The sequence below is a fragment of the Eutrigla gurnardus genome (genome assembly GCF_963514095.1).
Source record: "Eutrigla gurnardus genome assembly, chromosome: 21".
Taxonomy (NCBI): domain Eukaryota; kingdom Metazoa; phylum Chordata; class Actinopteri; order Perciformes; family Triglidae; genus Eutrigla; species Eutrigla gurnardus.
In genome coordinates this window covers 18270346-18284642 of record NC_139932.1, presented here as the reverse complement: position 1 = coordinate 18284642, position 14297 = coordinate 18270346, and the positions used below count along the sequence as shown (strand labels likewise).

At 43.5% G+C, this 14297-nt stretch overlaps 1 protein-coding gene across 1 annotated transcript; it reads left to right on the top strand.

The window, feature by feature from the left end:
- Positions 1–2840: 2840 nt before the first annotated feature.
- Positions 2841–12860, top strand: adm2a (adrenomedullin 2a). Its single transcript, XM_084039390.1, has 3 exons — positions 2841–2989; positions 3202–3504; positions 9972–12860. The coding sequence occupies exons 2-3, from the start codon at positions 3410–3412 to the stop codon at positions 10360–10362; spliced, it is 486 nt and encodes a 161-aa protein (XP_083895516.1). The 5' UTR covers positions 2841–2989; positions 3202–3409; the 3' UTR covers positions 10363–12860.
- Positions 12861–14297: the final 1437 nt, after the last annotated feature.

Sequence of the window (14297 nt, the reverse complement as noted above, 5' to 3'; positions counted from 1 at the left end):
CATCACTATTAACGAGACAACTAAGTGCTTATTGGCACTGTTTACATTTACCCTTTAAAGCACGCTACGCCTCCACCCACTCAAAAGACAAATCCATCAAAGGTCTCTTTGATCACTTGTCCTCCAAGTTGTCACAGATCGGAGACTCTTTAAAAAAAAAAAAACGGCCAGTTGCCGCCGCATTGGCTTGCTCCACAAAGTGCGTTCCCGTTTGTTCGTTAATTGGCGCCATTCGATCGGCCTCGGTTCAGAGGACTCTTACATAAACGGGTCAGAATCAGCGGAGAAGTGACCTGTTTTGTTTCCGAAGCCAAGTCTGAGTGATAGAGATCTCTATCAGCTGTCTTTATTTGTTTGGAAACATAATAAATCTAGCAAACTCTTCAGGAGCCACGCCTGAAAAAATGAAGGCAATTAATTAATAGCATGACCTAAAAATTGGCTTGTGGACTTGGATTCTTTCCAGCGCATCCAAAAAAATCTGGATTACCATGTCACTGGAGGTCACGCTCTAAACTGTGATGGTATTAGTACTCAAACTACACGAGACGATCAAAGGGAGGCCTGAGGCGAGGTGGGAGATGATAGCAAGAAGGGGGGTGAGAAGTTGGCAACCGCCACTGACGAAGCTGAGCATATATCGCTTCATGTTACACGCGAGGCCAGGATCGCGTTAAGACGTCGGGGCTCTTGACACTCGTAGCATTTTCTCACGCCGGTGGATTTGTAACGTTTGATGCGTCTGCGGAGATAAATTACTTGTTTTGCTCGGCCTCAGATATCGCCCCACTTTTGTGACAACAATGTAATATTATTATGGTCAAGTCAGAGTGCCAAGATTACCATTTTAAAATTAAATAACATTTAAAAAAAATCGTATTGCTGTTCCGAAGATATTTACAGAGTCAGTTCTAACCATGTTAGCTGTTTTAAAAAGCAGCAGCAAGTAGTTCGACTACGTGGCATAAAACCTCTGTGTTTTCATGAAACACAAACAAATTATTGTGTGGCTAAATGAGCTACTAGCCTGGGTCCAAGTGAGCTGTTAGCCTGGGGCTCAGGTGTTAGCCTGGGAGCTAAGGTGTTAGCCTGGGTCTAAGCAAGTTGCTAGCCTGGGGTAAATGAGATGCTGGCCTAGGGCTAATGAGATGCTAGCCTGGGTCTAAGCAAGCTGCTAGCCTGGGGTAAATGAGATGCTAGCCTGGGGCTAAGTGAGCTGTTAGCCTGGGGCTAAGTGAGCTGTTAGCCTGGGGCTACGTGAGTTGCCAGTATGTGGCTAAATGAGCTACTAGCCTGGGTCCAAGTGAGCTGTTAGCCTGGGGCTAAGGTGTTAGCCTGGGGTTGCTCCGCGGCAGGGTACGCCACGAGTCTGCAGGGTTATCCCCACCGATTCCCCCCAGGAGATCCAGACTAAACACGGGGCTAAAGGTTGCCGGTTTGAAACTGAGCTACAGTAAACAAAAGGAATATGCGTCATGTTTTTTTGTTGTTGTCCAATCTGTCGTCGCCATGCGTCATCCTTGAATGTAAACACTGGTCACATGTGACACATTTGGTAGTAAAGAGGTCAAGGTGTGGACGGTGGTGTGTGAAAGCTTATAGCTGTATTTAATGTCGTCATCCAAAAAGAACATTTAAAGCAAGAACATACAGAATGCCATCTCCATCTTCTTTTAAAAAAACATATACATTTTAATCATATAATAGATGTCTATTGACCTTTGACCTTCACATCGTCTCTGCGATAGGCCGACTGGTGTTTATTAAAGGAGCCTGGGAGGATTTTATTTTTGCATCAGCAAGAAGACAAATAACAAACATGTCGTCCTCACATTCCTCGCCGAGTCTCTGTTATTGTCTCTCTCTCTCTCTCTCTCTCTCTCTCTCTCTTGAGCATCGGACAGCTTCTCGTCTACCCCCCCCCCCCCCCCCCCCTTTTCGCGGGCTTTTTCTCGGAAACTAAATTAACAGTTGCGTAACCATGGCAGGATCAGGTGTATGTATGTCTCCACATCAATCAAGCGAGGTAGAGCAGGAGGAAGAAGGGCACTTGGACGCGGGACAACAATCCGCTCTCTAACGAGATGAAATAATAATAATCGGCGTAGGATTTATAGAGTCGTTAAACTGAGATGCACGTTCAGACCTGTGCGGTATATACGTTTTACAAAAACACAACTGACATGTTGTTGTGTAGCAACACACAACTTAATAAACAGCTTTGACATCAGATTTGACAAATGAGGGAACTATTAGCTCGAAGAAGAAGAAGAAGAAGAAGAAGGTTTCCCAGCGAGGATTCCTTCATATCTCGTCTCACACACTTGCCCCCCCAAGAGTGCCGATAAGAGATTAAGAGGAGGGTTTGGTCAGGAGGACAAACTGCTCGAGAAATTCATGTAAAAAGGGACTATTTTTCCTGAGAACTTGCGTGGATGGTTACGATTAGCGTATAAAATGTATAGCCACCGTAGCATCCTGAGCTGTTCATTATAACGACCTCACACATATTTAAGAAGTCGTATCTTTTATTGCTATAATATAATGTACTGCTTAATAGTGAATTTACAGCGAGTTGTAAACTTGACATACTTTATGGTCTGGTACTATAAACATCCAACATGTGTGTTTTTTTCATGTAGGTTGTTCTTGTTTGTTTTTTCAAGGGCATAATATCCACAAAACTTTTGTATATGCCAACCACAGGATTAATCCCCCTCCACTATGGGTGATAATGACGTCACTCCACCTTTTGCCTCCGAAATTGCCCACCGGCAGTAGGCCCCGCCCACTCGGCAGCTATTTAAAACCCCACAATGTCACCAGGCGCTCAGCTTCACACTGCAGAACTTGATCTTGACCAACACGTTTGGATTCATAGGAGAGAGAAGAAGAAGAAGAAGAAGAAGAAGAAGAAGAAGAAGAAGAAGAAGAAGAAGAAGAAGAAGAAGAAGAAAAAATATATATATATAATTAAATCCTTAGGGAGGTAAGTTTGCTCTTTTTTTGTATTTGCATAATTGTTTTTTTTGTTTTTTTTTTTACATTTTCAGAAGAATGTAAAGTCGTTTTGTGCATATTTGAGTGTTATGGGAGGAGGGAGAAGAAGAAGAAGCTGTGATGGAGATGTGTTTTTTTTAAATTTATTTCAAAGTTAAGGGTGTAACTTTAATTATTTTTTTATTTCTGCTTTTTCCAAAGGTTTCATCTACAATATCCGCAGCAAAACTTGGATATTAAAACTTTTTTTTTGAGGGGGAAAACATTTTTAATCTTGCCTATATTATTTATTTATTTATTTTCCCACCCGAACCCCTTGGGATTAAAACCCGTCTCCCGGTCCGTGTGGCCGCCGCCTCCTCCTCCGCCTCCTCCTTCTTCCCAGAGAGGGTGTAAAGTTGGCCCGGAGATGCAGTCCCTTCTCCCGCTTGCTGTGTATTGCGTCAGCCTGGTTTCCCTCCAGCAGCTGTTGGCGCTGGCGGCGGAGCGTCCCGACGGCAACAGGTAGGAAGCAACACCCGGCTCGGGCTGTCTCTTTCCTGGGTAACTACTTTTAAAAAGGGACCCTGTTGCGCGCTTCTGATTGGCTGGACCTCTGTAACGTACGCGCACGCGGGGCCGCATTACAGTTGATTTAAATATTCTTACGCCACCCGGTACTAACTGTCCGCTTTAACCTGCTATTAATACATCTTTTATTACATGTAAATGAGCAATAATGTTGGTTTTTAATAACAGTAGCATTTAATTTGTTAATACGTCAAACTTTCGCTATTTTAAGCTAACGTACGGCATTCTGTTAAACTGGCGTTAATTTGCGTTGTTTTCCAGTGGAACGTTGTGTTGTTTCAATGATTAGACATCGGTGAGAGCGCAAAAAAAGGTGAATTGTAAACTTAAAACTCACTTTTCCCCTCGTAAATATTTTTTTAAGCTTGATTTTATTTCACTTTCTTCAGTTGGTTAATTCGGCTACATATCGGCTGTGTTTCACCGCTATCCCAGTGTAATAAGGGCCACTGTGTGTAGAAGTGAAAGTGCTGTGTTGTGTGGGGCAGATAGACTGCAAGGTCAAAGGACATAATAAAACACTTTGTTTCTCCTTGAGATAAGCCAGAGCAGATCAGACTGCTATTTCATATTAAACCTTCCTAAAATATGTAAAACTTAAAAAAGAAAATCCTTTTTATTTCACAGATGCTTTTATTTAATTCTGCAGCCTAATTGTTTCTAACAGCCATAGTGAAAGTTCACAAGTTTGAGTTCATAGTCTTTCCCGCGGCATGCTGGGATATCACTCTCCCTATTAGTAAAGCAGGTACATAAAAGATGAAGATTAAATCATGCAGGTTATAACTTGGTATATATAACTGATCCTACATACCACGTTTTACTTTGCCAACTCGGTTTATTGGCGGCCCTTCTGAACATTTCAATTAGCATTTTACTACTTTTCTGCTTCTCTCTGCACCTGTTTAATCGAGTCTGGTTTGATCTGCATGTAAAACTGGTGTGTCCGAGGTGTGAAAACCAGTTTGCCCCCGCAGCCCGGCCGGAAACACCCAAGTGAATCCTTGTAAAGGATCTGGTACTTTTCCACCCCGTTTTAAGTGGCAGCCCGGCCCACGTACAGTGAAGTCTATCTGTTTGAATGTGTGATGGAGGCCTGCCAGCGATGCAATCCGCCTGTGGAGTTGCATTGTTGAGGAATGTGGAGGACCTGAATGCCCCCTTCTGGTGGATTCTGGACCCACAGGTGCTGGGCTTAATGTCAGCAGTGGTGTCATTCACGTCTGAGGGGGGCCCTGGTCGAAGGCCCTGGAGCCCCCTTATAGTGTGTCACTTGTGTTACTTGTGTGTCGTTGCCGTGGTTTCACATCTACGAGTCTGAGAGAAAGCGATGCAGCATTTAGTAAAACATTAACGTATCTCCACATTCAGTAAAGTCCCATTTTGCCCATTTTCTTCAGTAATATAATTATTTTGACGTTACAAATTAATTGAATACCCGAGCAAGGCAACCCTGAACACCTTCCCCTGCTAATCTGCACCGGAGAATAGACTCATTTTTAATTTCTTCGTGTGCTTTACCTACTTTGGAATGGCATATTTGCATATCTGCTGTATAAATATGTTGCCTCACCAGGAGGGTTTAACCCATACCGAACCCCTTATTTTAAAGACTTATTTCACCTCCTTCAGAGCTTCTTATAGACTGATAAGTGCCTGAGCTGTGTTTCCACGGTGTCATTTTAATAAGACCTTTCACACCGTAACTGATCTATACAATTATAGCTTGACAGCCAAGTGAAAGAGCCCCCCCCCCCCACCTCTCACTTTGAACATAAACGTCCTGTCTGGCTTTTATAGGGACAGTAAATTCTCCCTCTTCTCTTGACTCCACCGAGCACATCCTGTTCTGTTACCATCACATGCTGACAGCATGATTACAGCAGACGAGGCTGCTCTGCATTTTCTTTTCTCCTCCCGTTTGGATGCCGGTTACTGTGTCTGAGCTCAGATGTCTGTAATTCCTCACCCCTGTTGTTCTCGTCTTTGGAGTCCACGTCGTCCCCCGAAAAAGGGCGCCCCAAGATCCCTTTTTTCATTGTCGGTGTCTTGAGTTTTTTTTTTTAATTAGTCTAGCAGGCGTCTGCAGCCAAGCAAGTTGAATAGTTAAATATGGCTTTAGCAGCGAAGCCGCTTTACGATTCCAGAAGCGAAAAACGGCTAATTTGCTTCCAGACGAAGGACATGTTTGCGTTGGTGGAAGCTCGTTGTTCCACAGACTTATTTCCTTTATTTCTGGACTCGGGGTTCGACCTGACGAGTTCAGTCCATGTGGTGTGGACACAGGTTTGTCCGAACCCCCGTCAAGGCCAAATAAAGGCATGTTTTCCCCCCTTTTTGCTAAATCATTTATCCATTTTCGCAAAAAGCGTGGATGTGGATGGATTTAACATAATTTTTACTTGGGGAACACACTGAATTCAGGGTGGCTTCCTGCCTCGTGGACGTTTGTCGGCTTTGGGGCACATCGTCTTGATTTGCTATCTATACCCTGACATGTTTACACCTAATCAGGGAACAACAAGAACATCCCTCCCTTCTTTATCGTGTATACATTCTCAGAAAACCACTTTTATGCTGGCAGAATGATTGAAACCAGGAGAGAGATCCTGGCTTGTAAACAGGGTTTTTTTTTGGCTCGGACTGCCGAGTATGTATGCGCGGTGTAAACAGTGGTATGGCTCCGTAGGGGGTCAATATGACCAAACACAGGCCAAGGCTGCTGGAGGCTGGAAGCCGGCGACCGATGCAAGGGAACAAGAATTCCACTGTGGATTAATGGCTAAGACCTAAATTCCACCTTCCACATCCTTAAAGAGCAGGTTTCCGATCCGCTGCGGAGGCACAAACCTGTACGCTATATATGTACATAAGAGGCGCGGCTTATAGTGGTGAGCACGGATCAAAAAAGGCTTAAGAAATAAAGGGAGGGGGGTGGAAACCTTCCTCTCGTTTGATGTTGCGAGAGTGTTTTTTTTGTGCACGACATTCGTGACGTTTTTAACTCGGCCTCCTGTCGGTCGGTACGATGGACCAGCTGATGCTCAAGGTCCAGTTTAGCTTCCGTAAACTAAATCCCGACCCGCCGAAGGTGGTTGTGAAAGCCGACCCGCTACCCGGATAAGTAGGACCAGTGTTTTTGTGTGAAATAAATCATCTTTATTTTTGTCCCCGACAACAATCTCCCCACTGTTACCTATTGGCAGACTACCAATGAATGTACCATATTTACTGCCGATTAAGACTGCCCTCGCTAAGCTTCGGGGGATCGGATTCAGGTTAGGGAGGGCTTTCCGTCTGCTGGCAGGTTCCGGTGGCTGCGTCCGTCACCTTTTGTTACTTCCCAGAACCGTCAATCCGTCAATCCGTTGGCCAACCAGGCCTTCGAGTGCGGCGATGTGGAACAGACGATGATCTCGGGGATCGGCGATATCTGATACCCTTTGCCAATGTTTTCCCATTACTGTATACAATTATAATTAGGGTTGGGGTTGGGGTTTTTGTGGGAGTTTTGGGAGTTGCTTACCCTCTGCCGGGTCTGCCAGGAAAAAATCATCTTCAGTCAGAATGAGTTTTAGATTTAAGCCCTTAAGCTAAGACCATGCAAGGCGTTGAGAACCGCGGCAGGCTGAAGAATTAAACTAGCTCGGATCGCTTTGATCGTCCGCCAATCATGGAGATCCCTATTTCTGAACAGTTGTGGGACCAGGTTCCTAATAGCCCACTTGGCCCGTCTTGTGAGATCAGATGTGACGGAGTGAATGAGCGAGATTCCAGGAACTTCTGGAAGGAAACAGCAGTCCGAAGTCCTTTTAAAGAGAATCTAACTGGAGTTCGGCCTTGGCTACAAATACTACACACCTATGTATTTACTTATAGTGGTAAATATTCCACTTCAGGAGACATAAGCAAGAAAACTGTGGCATCGGAAATCTTGAAAACCAAACAGGACCTCCAGATACCAAACACTTAAGAACCACGTTCAACCTTATATAACGAGCAAATAGGATGTTTATCCTCACTGTTACAGGAAGTCACAGGGTCCTAGTGGACCATAATTTAAATTCATGGTTATGATGTTTACTGAGATAATATATCAAGAGAGAAGTAGGGTCGTTTTCTCAGAGACTTCTATACAATCAGACAACAGAGTCGTCCCCTGGTGGCCAGCAAAGATAATGCAAGTCACAAAGAGACACCTAGTTATTATCAAATTGGGGTGTCAACAGGGGCCCACTGGTTACTTTTAAGGGGCCTCCTGGTGGATTAATCCAGCCCTGGGGTTCTATCTCTGACTTTTGACCTCTAGGATCTGAAAAATGCATAAAAGAAGATCAGGCTACGGTTCTGTCTTTCATAGAATAAAGTCATAATAGGAATCTGGTGCTGCTTTGTGAATCGCTTCAGTCAAAAGCGACTTCTGCTGACCAGGTGGGTGTAGCCTGGTGATGTGGCACCACGGGCGCACCAAGCCCGTCCTGGAAATAGTGCCAGCCTCCGTCTGCGGCCTGGCGTTATGCAAACTATTTATCTAGCCACAGCCACTGTTGTGCAGCAGGTCACCTCCAGGCTACCAGACATGGCAATCAGCAAGCTGAACCGGCTTCACACTTAAAACCAAGGAAGCCAACCACAGTAAAAGAACACAGCACAGCACAGCACAGACTGTAAGAGAGTCCAGCTGCTGTGATGATTCACATCGAACACACAAAACACAAGTCAGCGATTCACAAGTTTTATAAATAGATCAACTGGCTTTTGCTTGTCTGAAAATGGGAAAATAGTGCCAAACCTGCTGCTGTGGAAGCTTTTTTCCCCCTCTGACTCAGATATGTTGACCTGATTCTGTATTTAAACCTCTCTCCAGAACACTATCGCTAATTTTAACGTTTTCCTGTTCATCCCGTTGGCTGCCGGTTACAGCAGCATTTTCCTATTTGCTTGTGTTGATGAGTTTCCAGTCCCGCTGAGCTGTGCAAACACGGCGGTGACAGTTGGGCGAGGAGCTGCAAGGTCAAGTTGCAAGAAGCGACCGTCTTTGTCAAACAATGAGCAGATGGCGAGTCGGTCGGCGCCGTGTTTGCTGAACGGCCCGTTCTCGCTGGTCCAACGCACTGCAGAAGCTGCTTTTTGTAAAAAAAAAAAAGAAAAATATTTTTTGACACAATTTAACTCTAGTGTTGCTTAACTTCTAACGTGGTCACGTCCGTATGATGGAAGCCTCGAAGTGTCGTAAAAACGTAACAGCAGAAACATAGCATTCAGCTAGCAGAAATGCTAGCTCAAATGCTAGCACCTCCGTCTATAGAGCGCACATCCGCTCTCCAGGAGACCCACGTTTCATTTTCTGTAACCAAAGTAATGTTAGCAAGAAAACATGGTGGAATTAGCAAGCTAACGTTAGCTGGTTCTCGAAGAAGTTAACATTGTTTTATTCCGTAGCGTAGATCAGTCGGAAAATGGTTGACTCAATCATAGAATTGGCCTAGCCAGATTAAAAACAGATTTTAAAACAGCAAATTGCGTTTTTAATTTAATTTAATTAAAAAAACTTTATTTGGACAATTGGGCAATTCAACCATTAAGTGCAAAACATAATGAAGGAGTTAATGTAAAATAATGTAATTTCGACCCTATAAAGAGTGAAAATGTGTGTTTATTGGGCAACGAGATGTCCACAGTTTTACTTTATGTTGATAAAATCCTTTTAAAATTCATTCACGTCTGATGAAATCTAACTCTCCACTGAGGTTTTAATGCTCTCTCCTCCGTCACGGCTGGCCGGGCTAAATCTCCCATAGTTACCTGTTTGCTGAAACCCAGCTGGCCATTAAAATGCAGCGGGGTGCAGGTTTTTTTTTACTCGGAGCACCTGTTGTTCTAGGAAATGTGAAAACAAGGCCATTAACTTTAATGTGGTACATTAAGAGATGAGCGTTCAGACAGCCTTTAAAAGAATATTTGTTGATCAAAGCTGCTAATCGGATTTCTTTCGAAAATTACCTGTGCCCTCACACATTAGTCGTCATAGTAACAATGCTGGCAGCTGCATGTGTTGTCTCACAGCCTTTTCTGACCTCATTCTATACCAGATCTATCCAGAGCTTCCCGGCTTTTCCTTAATTTCATCGTCCTTTGATCCGTAGCCTTTATAGCTTCTATCTTTATCCATTCAACATGTTTTTACTGCTGAATCACTCTGACATCCTTATCCTTCGAACGCATGTCGTTGACCCTTCTGTCTGCTTCTCTGTGATATCGCTGTTTCGTTTTACAAAAAAAAGATTGGATAATATTTGTTCAGATAGTGTTGGGCTCTTTGGATAGCTTGGCGAAGGGTCGGTTGAACCTCCTCATTTGTCCAGGACGAACTTTTAACCTGATTTCTGTCTCCTCCTCAGGTCGGACCTCCTCGACGCGTTCATCGACCGGACAGAGGGTAAAGCCTTGACTCACATCGCCGTCCCGTCTTCATCCCCGATCCGAACCCCAAAACGGCTGCACGAATTCCTGAAACACAAACCGGCTTCGGGTGTGGCCTGGTCGAACCTGGCGTGGGCCCGACCCGCCGAGGCTGTGGAGATTGAGCGCAGGGCGCCGAGAGCTCGTCGCCACGCCCACTCGCGGGGCGGTCACCAATACCCCCACCACGCCCAGCTGATGAGGGTGGGCTGCGTCCTGGGAACCTGCCAAGTCCAGAACCTCAGCCACCGCCTCTACCAGCTCATCGGCCAGAGCGGCCGGGAGGACTCGTCCCCCATCAACCCCCGGAGCCCCCATAGTTACGGATGAGTTAGCCAATAGCTAACGCCCACAGCAAGTCTATCTATATCTCCCTTTATTTATCTCTTAATGTATTACTGATCGCCTTTGCATTAGAGTTTGATGTAGTCCATTACCTTTTGTTGATCGATCTCAAAATGACAATCATCCTCCCAACACGTGACTGCCTACCTTTTTTTTGCGCTGATAGACAAATTTGAGGATTCAAATTCCTTTTAGACCTTTTTGAGTTCTCTTTGACCTTGTTGGCCTTTTTTTTGGGGGGGGGATCCCGCTGCCGAAAGAAAGATGGCATCAGTTTGACGTCTTAATCCTGTTACATTCAATATGAGCTCGAAAGGCTTGTCCTCGACGTGGCCTGGCGGTCCAATCTGCCAAATTACCTCATTGATCAAACACTTAAGCCCTTAATGTGGATTTCATCCTGCACTCAGAGCCGGAGGGGGCGAGGGTCCCATGTCAAAACCAATGTATTCCCAAAAAAACCCTTAATGAACCCTTTTATCTTTTATTTTTCTTTCTTGGTGTCAACTCTGGGACTTTTCACAACTGACAAGATTATTCCACAAGCTTTTGGTTGGGACTTCATCACTCAGCTGGAGTTTCGTGTTTCAGGACCACAGTTTACAGTCGAAACCAGTCTCGGAACGTAAACCCCCCCCCCCCCAAAAACTCCACGCCAAACAAGAAAAAAAGGTTCAGCATCCAGAGCCTTGGGTGGAGTCCAAAAGGATCAGCTTCAACGTTGCATTACAGGAGGGCGGGTTGGCCGAACACAGTTGGTGTGAAAGTGAAGGCCAGGTTTGAAATATTAGCCTTTTCACGTGCTTCATAAGTCAGGACGTTGGGTTGACAGCTGTTTTAATAAAAGTGACCGAATCGCTTCAGGCGTATGAACCGCGGGAGAGAGGCTCCCATGGTTCTCGGCGTTAATACATAAATATCCAGCAGAGCGAGGCATGTGGCTTTCACACACATAGTTTGCAGATATTAAAGGGTCATGCCACGTTCTTTGTGTTGGGGTGGAGGTTGAAATCTCTAAATTAAATCACATTTAAAACATTTCCTACTTGAGGAAGCATTGCAGTCGTGTCGGCGGTGACGGGGCGTCCTCGTTTTCTGTCACTCGTGTGTTAAAGGGGTTCAAACTGGCGAGACGATCATTCCATTGCGGGTTTCTCATATTTGACAGAACTTAAAATTGGTCGTATGTAGAAAACACGATTATATTACATGTTGTTTACATACTTTCTATTCCAAGACTGCATGGCAGCCTGAATGCGGACCAAACCAGTGACCCACTTTATGATTTTAGATCACCATATCAAGTATTTTACCCCCTTTTTTGTGTTATTTTTACAAACATATTTCTTAAGAGCATTAGTTTTAAACTCACCAAAATACCTGGCAATACTTGACAAATTGAATGACTTTACATGCGATCTACATCATATTATAATGTATTCTATTATATCGGAATCTCTGTCTGTTTTACGTGGTTTATTTATAATTATTTTTTCTTCATTTATGTTTGTGTCTTTTTTTCTTTCTTCATGTTTTTAGTGTCTCCATTTAAAAAAATGTTTTGGTGTGTTGAGTTTTTTTTGTGTTTTTGTGTCAAGTATTTTTTGTTTTTGCTTCTATAGTTAATTCTACTTTTTGGTGTCTTTAGGCTTGTTTTTATTCATTTTGTTGGTGTCTTTCTGGCTCTCCTGTCTCTTCTGTTTGTAATCATGGAGGTCACAGGGTAATAATCAGTGGTTCCTTATCTGTTCAAAGGCTTGCTGAGGTCAAACATGCCATTCTCTCTGCTGTAATAGAGCTAATCGATGTCTCGTGACAGATCATTAAAAGGCTTTTCAAACGCTAAATAAATCCTGGTGGATCTTTTCTACTTTTTTAAAAAACAAAAACAACATCCTGTTTCAGACGTGTGGAGCTGCTATCAGGACACTTATCTCCTCTGTTTGATCTGCGCTCGGGACCATTGTGCTATTTTTCTTTTTTTGTTTTTGACGTCAAGAGTTTCGTCACGTCGAGTTGTGTGAGCAAACTGTGCACGACCGTGAACACCTCCCTCCCCCCCATCCCCGTAGAAACACTTGTTTCGTGGCTCCTTTAAGGGCGACAGGAAAGCACTTTAACGCGTTGTGTAGATACGTTTTAAAAAACTTGTGAAAGTCGGACGAAGTTCCTCTTGTTAAATGTTTGAGATTGTCTGCGAATGTGTTTGAGGATGTCAGTGAACGCGTGTGCACCTATAATAATATATATATATAAGAGAGAGAGAGAGAGAGAGAGATTCAGCCAATCTATTTAAAGTTATGTATTTAAGTTATCTTTGTATGTTAATATCTGTATGTCACCAAAGACTATTTATCTCACCTTTTCCATTGCTCCTTAAATATGACCGTATGGTAGGAAACAGAGTCTTTTAACTGTAGTTAAAATGTTAATATTTGTAAAAAAAATGTCCTTCACTCTGTAAAATAAAGAACTATACTGTAACGTGATGGAGTTTGATTTAATAGAGAGAGTGTGTTTGTGTGTGTGTGTGACTACAAATGCAGTATTTATACATATAAATATGTTGTATATTAAAAGGCCTTTGTCCATGTTTCTGTGCCCTTGACCAAACTGTTCTGAGCCAATAAGCAGTCAATCATTACAAGTCGACCCACGAGTCTAACGGGCGACGGTGTGAATGAAACGACGGCGTTGGGGGCCTTGGCAGCCACGTCAGCGCTAAAGGTCGTACGACTGGACGGAGTTAATGAGTGACGGGGGGGTTCAACCGCGGACCAGCCATTGGCTCATTCCACCTGAGGTGAACGAGAGAGAGAGTGAGGGAGGGAAGGCCAGGCAACGCAGCATTTAGCAGCTAAAGAGCCAAACATCTTAAAGGAAGTCCCATTCTAAATCACGGAACACCTTCAAGATGGATTTATGAGGCCCTTCTCTGGTTTTTAAACATTCCTTCACCTCCTCTGACTTTCTGTCATGACTTTGCTCTTTGGTTTTATCGCTATGTAAATAACGAATACCAAAAAAGTCGACCAGAACCAGAAGTTATGTCATACGGTCTACAGCAGAAACTGTGTCACATACCAGCAATCTCACCTTAAAACTGCAATTCAGGCTTTTCTTCTGGTTTGACTCTCACAGAGTTGAGTTTAGTATTTATGTCACTATCTAGGCCAGAAAAGAGTGGTAAAAGAGTGTGACCAAGCTGAAATGTGGTCAGGTCTTATTGCAGTGATTTTTAGCCTCGTTATTCATGTTAATGGAGGAAAAGAGAGTTGGGAGCAGCACGATGTTCCAGAGCATTCAGAGGAATGTGATCCTGCAGACACCCGGTGTAAATCAGAGACGTGACGCTCACAGAGGGAAAAGATAGAATAAGCTCTGTGATGGCGACTTCTTCGGGACGCAAACACCGGTGCAAACTGGGAGGTCTTTATGTTTCTGGAAAAGCTCAGCAGAAGAATGCTGCAGTGTGTGCCGTCCTGATACTAACAGTATATTTCATATAATGGTTTTGCAGCTAGCGTGCAAGAAGGGAATTTACTGTAGAATAAATACAGTAGATTTAAGGCTCCAATAATCCAATAATCATCTTCATTATCATTATTTTCTTGATAAATTGATTCATTGTTTTGGTAAAAAAAAAAATGGACACAATATCAATAATACAAGAGGACAAGGTGGCATCATTAGATGTCCTATTTTTATGATTTATCATTTATTTTGGTATTTGCGAAATATAATATATAGAAAATGCATAAAGCTACTTTTAATTTATTTTGAAATGCAACAGTTGTTCAATGACTATTATTCTTACTTCTTACAGTTAAGGCACCGAAATACTGGTATATATTGTCAATATGTGACAATTCCATTACTAATTTTACACAATGGCTAAACCAGCTGATGCACACCTCACC